Consider the following 16384-nt stretch of genomic DNA (forward strand, 5'->3'; position numbering starts at 1 on the left):
GATTAAAGTTTTGAGAAAATTGTTATGGTCAAATGGTCTGAGCTGAAACAAATAAGAGAGAGACTGCAAATGAAGACAGCTCCGAGGTTGCTGGAGCAGCCCGTGATGGAGGCAAGGAGGCTGTACACCAGTATGGCAGCCGTGGACGTGAGAGGAAGGGAGAGGGGGCGAGGCATCGCCAGATGGGAACCGAGGGATTTGGTAATTAGTGTCAGACATGGGCTGAGAATGAAGGTTGTCATTAAAAAGTAGGTCCTGAGCTCTTGATTCAGTCAGTCACTCACTCAGCAAAGATTTCCAACACCAACAATCTGCCCCAACACCACACTCGGCTCCGAGAACAGAGAGCAACATGAACAGGACACGAGCAAGATGAGCTAGTGGAGGGCAGTGACCCCTCCAAAGTACTGCTATGCAAGCAACATCCAGGGCAGGGACCTCCAAGCTTTGCCGCATGCTCCAACAGTTACAGTATAGCAGGCACCCCAGTATGTGGGGTTTCATTTATAAATTATTCACGTGTACTACTGCACTAATGCATTCTATACATTATCAAATTTTTTAAAATAAAACTTACAAAAGAATGAGATCCAATATATGTGAATGGAAGTTCTAGTATTTTCTCCAGCATCCCCATGGTTTCTGCACCCTACTTTGGAGACCACTGCTCTAGACACCTGCAGAGATGGCTTCAATCTCTGTGGCTTTCAGAGGAACAATTACATCTCAGTGTAACTTTAATGATTCTCATTTTTGTTTTCTGTGTAGGCTGGTCTGTGGTTTACGGGAGATGAAGATAGAAAAATTCCAGAAAATCCCCTTGAACCTCTGCCATTCAATAGGCAGGAGCATCTTATAGAGGTAATTCCTGCAATCTTTAAAAACTGTATGTAGTATCATAACATTGATCCATTTCTTTGTCTTTTCTTCCACTTGTGTAATTAGTCTTAGACTCCACCCTGACTCCCGGTTCCTTTGCTGTATCCCCCAAGTGCAGAGTTTAATATTCACTATGGCGACAGCATAGGAGAGTCTGGAGGGAAGCAGGGACCAAAATCATAGACAGGCTTCTCCTGTTTACTCACTATGTGATCCCAGACAATATCCATAAGCTCTCCGGGTTTCAGTCTTCTCATCTAGCAAATACGCTGGTCCTGAACACATTTTTCACTAAATTCCCTTCCAATTGTAAAAGCTTTGGATAAGAACTGACTTTCACCAATATATGTCTTTGTTCATTTCTCTTTGATTTTGACTAACTTGAGCAACATTCCAAGAGTTTGCATACAGTATTGCCCACTACCCATCAGATTATCATTATTATCATCAAAAATATCATCATCATCATTATTGTTATCATTAGCTTCTATCCCTGAGGCCACAATAGAATGCAAGCCCTTAAAATCTGAAAACCGTTCTGACTTCAACACAGCCAAGCTCAATAAAATATGAGAAAAGTTGAATGGTAGATTCAGACATGACAGCAAACTATGTATATCGATTGATCAATTCAGCCAGCCATGAGTTAAAAACTGCAGTGCAAAATTGAGCATGACTCCAGTCGTAAACTGAAAGTGAGCAATTCCCTTCAATTGGACGCATATTCTTTGAGCATCTCTGCTAGATGCTAGCAGGAGAGCAGGTGAAAGAAAGGGGTCAGGGAGTTACCAGAAAAAGTCCAAGACATGAGGCTGGCAGTTGCACGGGCAGTTTTTTTGTTTTGGTTGTTGGTTGTTTTATAAACTAGAGGACTGAGCTCAATTCTCCTGTACAGCTTTGGAAGGTGTCTCTATATGATTTTGTGAACAAATCTGTCAACAATATAAACAGGTTCTTCATTCCTTGGGAAGAAGCCAGCAGTCTGAATATGATGTCAAGTAACTTCCTTTTCAGCCAGAAGTTTTTAGAAGCGTTTATCAGAGCAGAGCCCTTCCGTTGCTCACAGAGCTGCTAAAGGCAGGAGACAGCATGTGTTGGTCAGCCCCGAGGACTGCGACACAGTGAGGCCGGAAAGGGCCTTGGGATGCCAAGAAAGGGTGTGGCTCCCACCTGCTGCTACCCAAACTGCTGGAAAGTGAACATAGGAAAGGAACAAAGTGGGGGGCAGAGGCAGGACCACAGAGCCTGAGAAAGAAGTGCCCTTACAGGGCAAAGGATGGTTGACAGGTGTGTGTGTGTGTGTGTGTGTGTGTGTGTGTTGTCCAGAGGACAGAAGAGGGTGGTGTCCTCTCTGCCCCATGAACTGGATGCTCAACATTTCATAAATCTCAATGCCCTTCAACTGGGATTAAAAGCACAGATGCCATGGCTGACAAGCTGCGAGGTCTTGATGGAGTTATCTACCCTCTCTGTGCTGTGGTTTTATTTTCATCCCTCTCTGCTGGGAGTGTTGTGCCGCGTGAGGTCATATGTGTGGTACTTTTAGAACAGTGACTGGCACACAGTAAGCCCGACATAAGTGTCAGCTAAACAGAAGCTAACCACGCTAGCTCCACATGGTAAAACACCAGTTAATGGTTAAGAAGCTAAAGAAAGGGGTGCAAAGGGAAAACGTAAAACAATATAATAAGTTTACTTTTTTGGCCATAATTAGAATAAGTAAAGACCCAATCAGGGGAAAAAGCACCCCATGAAGAGGAATTCTGAGCGTCAGGATGCCTGGCCTCTGCTCCCAGTTCTGACCTGACCCACCGTAGGACCTTGAATAGATTCCTTCACCTGCCGGGGCCTCTGCAGGCTCTTAAAAAGAGGGCTTGGCCTACGATCTAGCTGGCCACACCCAGCTCCCCTGCTTTGTCATCTGTGTTCTCTACAATCCAGGGCCACCAGGGTTCCCAGAGACAGACCGTAATTACTGCTGTCTGTGGGCTCGGATGACCTCAGAGTCCTAGGCACTGGGTAAGAGGTCCAGTTGCATCCGAAAAAGGAACCCTGAGACATGTCTGTGTTGCAATCACATCGTTGTCCCCTGCCAGTGACAAGTCACTTCCTTATAACTGACAAGGTTCAACCATGGCCTGGCTGCTCAGCTTTCCACACAACATCAAGAGCAACTATTCCAGTGTTTTAAAAATTCATAGGGATTTCTTGAGAAAAAGCAATTTAATCTCACCATATGCAAATTCACGGTTTTGTCTTAATCTCTTCTCCACAGCTTCCGTCCATGTGAAATCCTTCTATTTCTTTGGGCTGTTAATATTTGTTGAAGCCGGGCTCGTGGTTTGAAATACTAGCTTTTTGCTAACAAATCCCAAGTGTCTATTTCCACCCCAAACCTCTCTTCCAAACGTTAGACTCATAGACACGACTGCCTATTGGACATCTCCACTTGAATGTTCTAGTAGACATTTCAAACTCATCATGTCCAAGACTGGGTCCCTGACCTCCCATCCCCACCACCCCACTGCCCCACCTTCACCTAGAGCCCTCTCCATGTCAGTCAGTGGCAACTCGGTCCTTCCTCTTGCTCAGGCCAAAACCCTAGGAGTCATCCCCAGTTCTCTTCCTTTTCAAAACCCCACATCCAGTCCTTCAGGAAATCCTTGTAGTTCTACCCTCAAAATACGTCCAGGGTCAGACCACCTCTTCCAAGTCCCATTGCTGTCACTGGAACAAACCAGCCAACTTCACCTGCATGACAGCAGCGGCCTCACCACAGGTCCTCCATGTCTCCCTTGTCTTGCCTCAGGTCACAGCAGCCTCTACTCCAGCCATCCCACAGCACTGCGTTTTAGTCAGAGGAAAACCCAAAGTCCTCAAGAAACCAACCGGCCTTGCCTCTTCTGACCCCTGCCTCATGCACTCTGGCCTACGCCGTGTTGATCAAATGTGCAGGCGTGCTCCCACCTGAGGACACTGGCCTCTGCACTCTCCTCTGCCTGTGTGGCCCTTCCCCTGCGTGTCCTACCTGCCTACTCCCTGCCACCTCCAACCTTTGTCCAAATTTCATCTTCTCAATTCTGCAACCTGCCCCCCTTCCCCGCTCTTCACTCCAATTCCCCTTTCCTTGACCTACTTTTCTTCCCTGTGTTTCCATAATTACTATCTAATTTGCTTTATTTATTCTGTCTGTCTTCCTCTTCTAGAAAGTAAGCTCCTCAAAAGCAGGCATCTTTATCTCTTTCCTAGTAAGTGCATTTCAAGCACCTAGAACAGTCTGGAATGGTCCTAAGTACTGTTCTGGAGCCATCTAAGGTTCTGCACAGTCAATTAGTACTCTTTGAATGAATGAAACCGTAGTATTTGTGTTGGGTTTTGAGTCTATGTAACAAATTTCCACAAATTTAGTGGCTTAAACCAAGGTCCAGTTATTACCTCAGAGTTTCTGTAAGTCAGAAGTCCAGTCATGGCTTAGCTGGGTCCTCTGCTCAGGGTCTCAGAAGGCTAAAATCAAGGTGTCAGCTGGGGTTGCAGTCTTATCTGAGGCCAATTCCAATATTGGTTCCAGGACTGGCTTCCAAGGTGGGTTGCTGGCAGAATTCAGATCCGTGCAGTTGTAGGACTGAGAACTTCAGCTCCGAGAGACTGCCTGTTGTTCCCTGCCGCACGCCCTCTCACAGTTTCAGAGTTTGCTTCTTCACGGCCAGCAGGAAAGCATCTTGCTGGCTTCAAATCTCTCCCTGAAGGCCTGGGTCCTTTTTAAAAGGGCTCACATGATTAGATCAGGGCCCAAGGTTGGGCTCTCGTTTGATTAACTCAAAATCAACTGATTAAGGACCTTAATTGTATCTGCAAAATCTCTTTACCTTTACTCCTGAAAATTGGCTTTCCATCACATTTACAAATCCCACCCATACTCAAGGGGAAGGGATTATACAAGATATGTATTTGAGGGGTTTTTCCAGGGAAACTTTGAAGCCTTCTTAGGAGTCTTCCTATAACAACATTTTAAATGATCTTAAGAACATAGCAGGCCTTCCCTTTTTTGAATGCCTCATCCATTGGTTTAAAATCAAGCCTGTGTAATTACAGAAAGAGTTCACATGTCAACTTGTTTTATTTTTGCCCATCTTCCTTCAATATATCATATTGAACTTCTTTGTTAATGGAAATAATGTGTTGCACCTACACAGCACTTTTTAAGAGCATTTCAATGAAAATAATATTAAAGTTCAAGGATTCATATGAAAGAAATGGAAGATAAACATGAAAGGACAATGCCATGGTTATCTGTTGGTGTCAGCTCCCTTCTACCCCTAGTCCTGCTGGGAATCCCTGAGGATTTCCAAAGGCAAGTGGGAAGATGAAGAAAATATAAGGTCCTGAAGGAACCCAAAAGCTGGATCATGACTCTTCAAATGTCTAAGGCTGCCTTACCATCAGAGAGTGTTTTGAAGCATCTGAGCCTAGATCGGTGCCACAGCAGACCCTCAGTAAACGTTTGATAAAAAGTGGTGACTGAATGAACGAGCTTGCAGAGCCCATTGACCTCTAAGATTCTTTTCTGATTCATAGCATAACAGACTTTATGTATTTTCCTATCAAAGTTATTTTTATTTAAATTTGATTGGATTTGTCAAATATCAGAAAATAATTTTTCCAATTGTTATCTCATGGATGTATAATTAGATTTGCTCATAGTTGTAAGGATTGTCAGGAATAAAGAATAACATGGTATCTCTAGATCTAGGCACTTGCTTCTTTAAGTGTAGGCCAGGGCCAGCGGCTTGGGAATTGTATAGGAGCTTGCTAAACATGCAGAATCTGAGACTGCTCCAGAGCCGTTTACTTAATAGGAATCTACATTTAATTTTTATTTTATTTTTTTAACATCTTTATTGGAGTATAATTGCTTTACAATGCTGTGTTAGTTTCTGCTTTATAACAAAGTGAATCAGCTATACATATACATACATTTAAAAAAGATTCTCCAGAGGACCTTCAAGATGGCAGAGGAGTAAGACGTAGAGATCACCTTCCTCTCCACAAAAATGCATCTATATGTGCAATAACTCCTACTGAACGCTGGCAGAAGACCTCAGACTTCCCAAAAGGCAAAAAACTCCCCACTTACCTGGGTAGGGCAAAAGAAAAAAGAAAAAACAGAGACAAAAGAATAGGGATGGGACCTGCACCAGTGGGAGGGAGCTGTGAAGGAGGAAAGGTTTCCACACACTAGGAGCCCCTTCGTGGGCGGAGACTGCGGGTGGCGGAGGGGGGAGCTTCAGAGCCACGGAGGAGAGCGCAGCCACAGGGGTGCGGAGGGCAAAGCGGAGAGATTCCCGCATGGAGGATCGGTGCTGAGTAGCACTCACCAGCCCGAGAGAGGCTTGTCTGCTCACCCGCCGGGGCAGGCGGGGCTGGGAGCTGAGGCTCGGGCTTCGGTCGGATCGCAGGGAGAGGACTGGGGTTGGCGGCATGAACACAGCCTGAAGGGGGCTAGTGCGCCACGGCTAGCGGGGAGGGAGTCCGGGAAAAGGTCTGGACCTGCCTAAGAGACAACAGACCATTGTTTCCTGGTGTGCGAGGAGAGGGGATTCAGAGCACCATCTAAACGAGCTCCAGAGACGGGCGTGAGCTGCGGCTATCAGCATGGACCCCAGAGACGGACATGAGACGCTAAGGCTGCTGCTGCCGCCACCAAGAAGCCTGTGTGTGAGCACAGGTCACTCTCCACACCGCCCCTCCCGGGAGCCCGTGCAGCCCGCAACTGCCAGGGTCCCATGATCCAAGGACAACTTCCCTGTAAGAACACACGGTACGGCTCAGGCTGGTGCAACGTCACGCTGGCCTCTGCCCCCACAGGCTCGCCCCACATTCCGTGCCCCTCCCTCCTGGCCTCAGAGAGCCAGAGCCCCCTAAGCAGCTGCTCCTTCAATCCCCTCTGGTCTGGGCGAAGAACAGGTGCCAGAAGGCGACCTACACGCAGAGGCGGGGCCAAATCCAAAGCTAAGCCCCAGGAGCTGTGCGAACAAAGAAGAGAAAGGGAAATCTCTCCCAGCAGCCTCAGGAGCAGCAGATTAAAGCTCCACAATCAATTTGATGTACCGACATTTGTGGAATACCTGAACAGACAGCGAATCATCCCAAAATTGAGGCAGTGGATTTTGGGAGCAACTGTAGACTTGGGGTTTGCTGTATGCGATTAACTAGTTTCTGATTTTTATGTGTATCTTAGTATAGTTTTTAGCACTTGTTATCATTAGTGGATTTGTTTATTGGTTTGGTTGCTCTCTTTTTCTTTTTTTTTTAAATTATTAATTAATTTATTTATTTTTGGCTGTGTTGGGTCTTCGTTTCTGTGTGAGGGCTTTCTCTAGTTGTAGCAAGCGGGGGCCACTCTTCATCGTGGTGTGCAGGCCTCTCACTATCGTGGCCTCTCCTGTTGCAGAGCACAGGCTCCAGACGCGCAGGCTCAGTAGTTGTGGCTCACAGGCCTAGTTGCTCCGCGGCATGTGCGATCTTCCCAGACCAGGGCTCGAACCCGTGTCCCCTGCATTAGCAGGCAGATTCTCAACCACTGCGCCACCAGGGAAGCCCCCTCTTTTTCTTTTTAATTACTCTGTTTTAAATAATTTTTTAAAACTTTTTATTTTAATAACTTTATTATTTTATTTTATGTATTGTTTTTCCCTCCCTTTTCTTCTGAGCTGTGTGACTGACAGGGTCTTGGTGCTCTGACCAGCTGTCAGGCCTTAGCCTCTGAGGTGGGAGAGCTGAGTTCAGGACATTGGACCACCAGAGACTTCCTGGCCCCATGTAATATCAATTGGCGAGAGCTCTCCCAGAGATCTCCATCTCAATGCAAAGACCCAGCTCCACTCAATGACCAGCAAGCTCCACTGCTGGACACCCTATGCCAAACAGCTAGCAAGACGAACACAACCCCACCCATTAGCAGAGAGGCTGCCTAAAATCATAGTAAGTTCACAGACACCCCAAAACACACCACCGGACGCAGCCCTGCCCAGCAGAAAGACAAGATCCAGCCTCATCTACCAGAACACAGGCACCAGTGCCCTCCACCAGGAAGCCTACACAACCCACTGAACCAACCTCATCCACTGGGGGCAGAAACCAAAAACAATGGGAACTATGAACCTGCAGCCTGTGAAAAGGAGACACCAAACACAGTAACTTAAGCAAAATGAGAAGACAGAGAAATACGCAGCAGATGAAGGAGCAAAGTAAAAACCCACCAGACCAAACAAATGAAGAGGAAAGAGGGAGTCTACCTGAAAAAAAATTCAGAGTAATGATAGTAAAGATGATCCAAAATCTTGGAAATAGAATGGAGAAAATACAAGAAACGTTTAACAAGGACCTAGAAGAACTAAAGAGCAAACAAACAGTGAGGAACAATACAATAAATGAAATTAAAAATTCTCTAGAAGGAATCAATAGCAGAATAACTGAGGCAGAAGAACGGATAAGTGACCGGGATGATAAAATAGTGGAAATAACTACTGCAGAGCAGAATAAAGAAAAAAGCATGAAAAGAGTTGAGGACAGTCTTAGAGACCTCTGGGACAACATTATATGCACCAACATTAGAATTATAGGGGTCACAGAGGAAGAAGAGAAAAAAAAGGGACTAAGAAAATATTTGAAGAGATTATAGTTAAAAACTTCCCTAATATGGGAAAGGAAATAGTCAATCAAGTGCAGGAAGCACAGAGAGTCCCATACAGAATAAATCCAAGGAGAAACACACCAAGACACATATTAATCAAAGTATCAAAAATTAAATACAAAGAAAAAATATTAAAAGCAGCAAGGGAAAAGCAACAAATAACATACAAGGGAATCCCCATAAGGTTAACAGCTAATCTTTCAGCAGAAACTCTGCAAGACAGAAGGGAGTGGCAGGACATATTTAAAGTGATGAAAGGGAAAAACCTACAACCAAGATTACTCTACCCAGCAAGGATCTCATTCAGATTCGACAGAGAAATTAAAACCTTTACAGACAAGCAAAAGCTAAGAGAATTCAGCACCACAAAACCAGCTTTACAAGAAATGCTAAAGGAACTTCTCTAGGCAGGAAACACAAGAGAAGGAAAAGACCTACAATAACAAACCCAAAACAATTAAGAAAATGGTAATAGGAACATACATATCAATAATTACCTTAAATGTAAATGGATTAAATGCTGCCACCAAAAAACATAGACTGGCTAAATGGATATAAAAACAAGACCTGTATATATGCAGTCTACAAGAGACCCACTTCAGATGTAGGGACACAGACAGACTGAAAGTGCGGGGAGGGAAAAAGATATTCCATGCAAATGGAAATCAAAAGAAAGCTGGAGTAGCAATTCTCATATCAGACAAAATAAACTTTAAAATAAAGACTGTTACAAGAGACAAAGAAGGACACTACATAATGATCAAGGGATCAATCCAAGAAGACATAACAGTTGTAAATATTGATGCACCCAACATAGGAGCACCTCAATACATAAGGCAAATGTTAACAGCCATAAAAGGGGAAATCGACAGTAACACAGTCATAGTAGGGGAATTTAACACCCCACTTTCACCAATGGACAGATCATCCAAAATGAAAACAAATAAGGAAACACAAGCTTTAAATGACACATTAAACAAGATGGACTTAAATGATATTTATAGGACATTCCCTCCAAAAACAACAGAATACACTTTCTTCTCAAGTGCTCATGGAAGTGCTCCAGGATAGATCATATCTTGGGTCACAAATCAAGCCTTGGTAAATTTAAGAAAATGGAAATTGTATCAAGTATCTTTTCCAACCACAACGCTATGAGACTAGATATCAATTACAGGAAAAAAACTGTAAAAACTACAAACACATGGAGGCTAAACAATACACTACTAAATAACCAAGAGATCACTGAAGAAATCCAAGAGGAAATCAAAAAACATCTAGAAACAAATGACAATGAAAACATGACGACCCAAAACCTATGGGATGCAGCAAAAGAAGTTCTAAGAGGGAAGTTTATAGCAATACAATCCTACCTCAAGAAACAAGAAAAATCTCAAATAAACAACCTAACCTTACACCTAAAGCAATTAGAGAAAGAAGAACAAAAGACACACAAAGTTAGCAGAAGGAAAGAAATCATAACGATCAGATCAGAAATAAATGGGGAAAAAATGAAGGAAAAAAATAGCAAAGATCAATAAAACTAAAAGCTGGTTCTTTGAGAAGATAAACAAAATTGATAAACCATTAGCCAAACTCATCAAGAAAAAGAGGGAGAGGACTCAAATCAATAAAATTAGAAATGAAAGAGGAGAAGTTACAACAGACACCGCAGAAACACAAAGCATCCTAAGAGACTACTACAAGCAACTCTATATCAGTAAAATGGACAACTTGGAAGAAATGGACAAATACTTAGAAAAGCACAACCTTCAGAGACTGAACCAGGAAGAAATAGAAAATATAAACAGACCAATCACAAGCACTGAAATTAAAAATCTTCCAACAAACAAAAACCCAGGATCAGATGGCTTCACAGGCAAATTCTATCAAACATTTAGAGAAGAGCTAACACCTATCCTTTTCCAACTCTTCTAAAATATAGCAGAGGGAGGAATACTCCAAAACTCATTCTACGAGGCCACCATCACCCTGATACCAAAACCAGACAAAAGATGTCACAAAAAAAGAAAACTATAAGCCAATATCACTGATGAACAGAGATGCAAAAATCCTCAACAAAATACTAGCAAACAGAATCCAACAGCACATTAAAAGGATCATACATGATGATCAACTGGGGTTTATCCCAGGAATGCAAGGATTCTTTAGTATAAACAAATCAATCAATGTGATAAACCATATTAACAAATTGAAGGAGAAATACCATATGATCATCTCAATAGATGCAGAAAAAGCTTTTGACAAAATTCAACACCCATTTATGATAAAAACCCTCCAGAAAGTAGGCCTAGAGGGAACTTACCTCAACATAATAAAGACCATATATGACAAACCCACAGCCAGCATCATTCTCAATGGTTAAAAACTGAAACCATTCCACTAAGATCAGGAACAAGACAAGGTTGCCCACTCTCACCACTATTATTCAACATAGTTTTGGAAGTTTTAGCCGCAGCAATCAGAGAAGAAAAAGAAATAAAAGGAATCCAAATCGGAAAATAAGAAGTAAAGCTGTCACTGTTTGCAGATGACATGATACTATACATAGAGAATCCTAAAGATGATACCAGAAAACTACTAGAGCTAATCAATGCATTTGGTAAAGTAGCAGGATACAAAAATAATGCACAGAAATCTTTTGCATTCCTATACACTAATGATGAAAAATCTGAAAGAGAAATTAAGGAAACACTCTCATTTACCATTGCAACAAAAAGAATAAAATACCTAGGAATAAACCTACCTAAGGAGAAAAGAGACCTATATGCAGAAAACTATAAGACACTGATGAAAGCAATTAAAGATGATACAAACAGATGGAGAGATATACCATGTTCTTGGATTGGAAGAATCAACATTGTGAAAATGACTATACTACCCAAAGCAATCTACAGATTCAGTGCAATCCCTATCAAACTACCAATGGCACTTTTCACAGAACTAGAAAAAAAAAATTTTACAATTTGTATGGAAACACAAAAAACTCCAAATAGTGAAAGCAATCTTGAGAAAGAAAAATGGAGCTGGAGGAATCAGGTTCCCTGACTTCAGACTATACTACAAAGCTACAGTAATCAGGACAGTATGGTACTGGCACAAAAACAGAAATATAGATCAATGGAACAGGATAGAAAACCTAGAGATAAACCCACGCACGTATGGTCACCTTATCTTTGATAAAGGAGGCAAGAATATACAATGGAAAAAAGACAGCCTCTTCAATAAGTGGTGCTGGGAAAACTGGACAGCTACGTGTAAAAGAATGAAATTAGAACACACCCTAACATCACACACAAAAATAAACTCAAAATGGATTAAAGACCTAAATGTAAGACTGGACACTATAAAACTCTTAGAGAAAAATATAGGAAGAACACTCTTTGACATAAGTCACAGCAAGATCTTTTTTGACCCACCTCCTAGAGAAATGGAAATAAAAACAAAAATAAACAAATGGGACCTAATGAAACTTAAAAGCTTTTGCACAGCAAAGGAAAACATAAACAAGACAAAAAGACAACCCTCAGAATGGGAGAAAATATTTGCAAATGAAGCAACTGACAAAGGATTAATATCCAAAATTTACAAGCAGCTCATGCAGCTCAATATCAAAAAACAGACTACTCAATCCAAAAATGGGCAGAAGACCTAAATAGACATTTCTCCAAAAAAGATATACACATTGCCAACAAACACGTGAAAGTATGCTCAACATCACTAATCATTAGAGAAATGCAAATCAAAACTACAATGAGGTATCACCTCACACCAGTCATAATGGCCATCATCAAAAAATCTAGAAACAATAAATGCTGGAGAGGGTGTGGAGAAAAGGGAACCCTCTTTCACTGTTGGTGGGACTGTAAATTGATACAGCCACTATGGAGAACAGTATGGAGGTTCCTTAAAAAACTAAAAATAGAACTACTGGGCATATACCTTGAGAACCATAATTCAAAAAGAGACATGTACCACAAAGTTCATTTCAGCTCTATTTACAATAGCCAGGACATGGATGCAACCTAAGTGTCCATCGACAGATGAATGGTTAAAGAAGACATGGCACATATATACAATGGAATATTACTCAGCCATAAAAAGAAACGAAATTGAGAGAAGAACAAATACCATATGCTAACACATATGTATGGAATTAAAAAAAAAGAAAGAAAATGGTTCTGACGAACCTAGGGGCAGGACAAGAATAAAGACGCAGACATAGAGAATGGACTTGAGGACATGGGGAGGGGGAAGGGTAAGCTGGGAAGAAGTGAGAGAGTGGCATTGACATATATACACTACCAAATGTAAAATGGATGGCTAGTAGGAAGCAGCCGCATAGCACAGGGAGATGAGCTCGGTGCTTTGTGATCACCTAGAGGGGTGGGATAGGGAGGGTGGGAGGGAGACGCAAGAGGGAGGAGATATGGGGATATATGTATATGTATAGCTGATTTACTTTGTTATACAGTGGAAACTAACACAACAATATAAAGCAATTATACTCCAATTAAGATGTTAAAAAAAATCAGTTCCGTGACTTTATAAACAGACATATTTATTAAAAAATAAATAAAAAGAAAAAGAAAAAAGCTTCTCCAGGTCACTGCATGCAAATGTTTGAGAAGAGCCAGTCACCTCCCTAAACAGGGCCGCGTAGGTGCTTGGGTGTGACCTCTGTGTCCCAGGGCTTGGCCTAGGATTTGCAGGGCGCCAGAGGATATTAGGTCCCGGAGCACTAACTCCTCACGCTGTCAAATGCATGAGACGCTGCATCTAGATCTGAGCGTCAGCTCAGTCATTCAGGATGCGGGAGAGACTTGCCAAACAAGCTGATATTCAGTGATAAGCACACTCTTTCCGCATGGGAGTCTACACTGGAAGAAGTCACATTACAGTCAATAGTTTAGGGAGTTCAGCGCAACGTGGGCCAGTTTAAAGAGTCCAATGGCTCAAGTCCCAGTGGCTTTGGGCATTGTTCCCTGCCTTCTCCCTACTCCCCAGGGAGTGAGATGTACCAGAAGCTTCATGGTTGGGAGTCAGGGCCCAGTTTGTCAGGATGGAGCTGAGGATGGACAGAGGGGTCCTTGCTCCCTTTTCCTACTTAACATGTCATCCCTGCCACCTTAATTAGCACATTCATTCCTAAGTATGTTGGTACCATTGATTAGCATACAATTTTCTTTAACATCAGAATGTTTCTAGTCCTACATTTCATGTTTTTTTACTTAGCATACTCTTCAGTTAATACCATTCATTACATGTTAGTTTTAGTAATTCAGTCCTCAGAAAGTGACTGTATTCCAAACTTCGGGAGGGATTCTTCATTGCCCGTCCATCTACTGTCTACCGAAGCATATGCATTTGATCTCTGGCTGAAATTCTTTTGTGTGACAGTTTTTCTTTAGATTATTTGCTGACTGTGAGAAGGATCCACCTCAGCTTGACTACACACAGATGCTGCTTTATTTTGCTTGCCATCCAGACAGTATGCAAGGGGTCTACAGGGCCCTCAGTGTGGCCACTGGGACTCATGTCTTCCAGTCAATTGAAAGGCCTCCTCTTGTTGCAGAAAAGGTAATTGTGGTCCAGAAATGGACTAGCGTTGGGGTCTGGAGGGGATTCCAAAAGATCCTAAACTTCTAAGAACAAAGACTGTTTTTTTCAATCTCTGTTTTTTCCCAGGTTCCTCACACGATGCTTTACTAGGTCTTCAATAATGCCTTACTCAATTGGATTAAGAACTAGGGACCCACTATCTAAAAAATGTTTTGGTAGTTAAATCCAAATTTGCTCTAAGTTTCTTTGGTGAAACCAAAATTTGCTCTGTAAAGGGCAACCTTTATTTTGCATGAAGTGCTGATCCTGATAAATGAGAAAGAACTGGGTATCAACCCAGACTCTTTGTCACACTCTGTGGAAATTCTATGTAAAACAAGTTCAGGCCTCAGACACATCCCACATGTATGTGACACTTGATAGTATTTCAGGCCCAAACCTGGCCACCTGAATTCCACAGGCACTTTGTGTCACCTGCATCCAGGGACAGAAAAGCTTAATGTCCAATAAAACCTCACATCCCCCTGTCGATTTCTAAAGGGTTGACATCCCCTGTTTTGGGGGAGGTAGAAAAGCCTCAGAACAGGGAAATAACTAATACACTTAGTAGGTGTCCATTGGCATGGCTTTTTAGTCTTCACCTGACCTTTTGGGGACAGAGCGGTGGCCCTCATGATGGAATGCTTTTTTCTGCTCTTCTTTGTGGACCCAGAGGGGCGAGGGATGCTGCACCGTTCAGACTCCTCGGATGTCCTAGCTGCAGTTCTTTTCCTTTCATACATGTTTGTCAAAACAGAGTACGCTGGGTTGTCTGAGAAAAAAATGGGAAGTTCCTATGACAGCTTGCACATTCCAAAAGACATAGACTCTTTAAAGGCAGCCCTATATTTCAGTCCTGAGCAGATGACCCGGAGGATGTCCTACCCCTTCCATCAGGGGCAGGGAGAGGCCAGAGTGCTGCCTAGGAAGCTGACAACTCAGGGCTCTTCACCTCCATGTACTTTAGACTCAGCATTAACGCTGACACAGTGACAGAAAGTTCAGGAAGGAGTTATTGTTATTTCCACTCAAGAATGCTCTCTTCTTAGAACATAGGAAGACCATTTACATTTTCCCGAATAAATGACGAGTTAGATGTGGTCTGCCTGCACCTCTCTATAGATTGGGACTCCTTAACCCAACACTGGCATGGGTCATAACCTGCCTGGAGGTCTCAGTTAACCTGTCCTCAGGGAGACCTTCCCTGACCTGGAATGGTGGCAGGCAACCCTGCCCTGTGTTCCCATAGCATGCTGTGCTTCCCCCTTCACCATAATCCTCATAGATAACTACTTCTACAGGGTCTGCTTCCTTTCTGGACTCTGGGCACCCTGTGGGCAGGGATGGGCCATCTGTCTTGCTCTGCATCCCCTAACCTGCCTTCCTGAATCTGAATTACTGCTACAGAGCTCAGTAAACATTTCATTGAGTGGAGCAATCAATTACTTCATTAATTAGCTTTGTAAATCCTACCCTCTGTGTAGCCCTGCGATCTGCAAAGGATATATACGAAGCCAAATTTTCTCCCCTAAAGGGATTCCATCTAATTGCCCCTATCCATACAGGAAAGAATGGGAGAATGATGGCCCACACATGGAGGGAACACAGAATAAAGGACAGATTAACATGGGGCTTTACAGATCAGAAGAGGGGTCTAAACCTTCTCCTTTGCCACCTCCGTGCCTTTGCTCTTGCTGTCCCCTCCAGCTCATCTGGAAAGGTTCGAGGGCTCCCCAGTACCCAAGGCCTATTTCAACCGCCAGATCATTCATGAAGCTTCCCCCAACACACGGAGCACTCCCGCAACTGGGCCCCATTTACATCCAGATCCTCTCTGGCAAGGCTGAGCACCATCACATGCACCTGTGCATTTACTCAACAAACATTTATCCAGCACCTCTGGGGATAAAGCAAGTAAAATAAAGACTACAGCAAATGGTGATAGGCACTATGGGGAATAAAGAATAGAGGGAAAGATATAGGAGTCTGGGTGGGAGTTGCAGTGTTAAATAGAATGGTCGCAGAAGGTCTCTCTGTGAAAAGACATGGAAGCAGAGGCCCAGAGCGGTGAGGGAGAGGGCCTTGCAGATAGACCTCTGGAGGAAGTGCATTTTAAGTGAAGACAGCAGTGAGTGCAAAATCTCTCAAGTGGGGTCATGCCTGGTGGACCCTAAGGAACCGCAAGTCAGC

At 43.1% G+C, this 16384-nt stretch overlaps 1 protein-coding gene across 2 annotated transcripts in view; it reads left to right on the forward strand.

The window, feature by feature from the left end:
* SPEF2 (sperm flagellar 2) overlaps positions 1-16384 on the forward strand; it is a 185125-nt gene that overhangs the window by 148595 nt on the left and 20146 nt on the right. For both annotated transcript variants that reach the window (XM_082382147.1, XM_082382148.1), the window contains exons 32-33: positions 769-861; positions 13994-14173. In XM_082382147.1, coding sequence (XP_082238273.1) covers positions 769-861; positions 13994-14173 — 273 coding nt within the window. The remainder of the gene's footprint in view (positions 1-768; positions 862-13993; positions 14174-16384) is intronic.

The sequence above is a fragment of the Balaenoptera borealis genome, assembly GCF_965194805.1.
Source record: "Balaenoptera borealis genome assembly, chromosome: 2".
Lineage (NCBI taxonomy): Eukaryota > Metazoa > Chordata > Mammalia > Artiodactyla > Balaenopteridae > Balaenoptera > Balaenoptera borealis.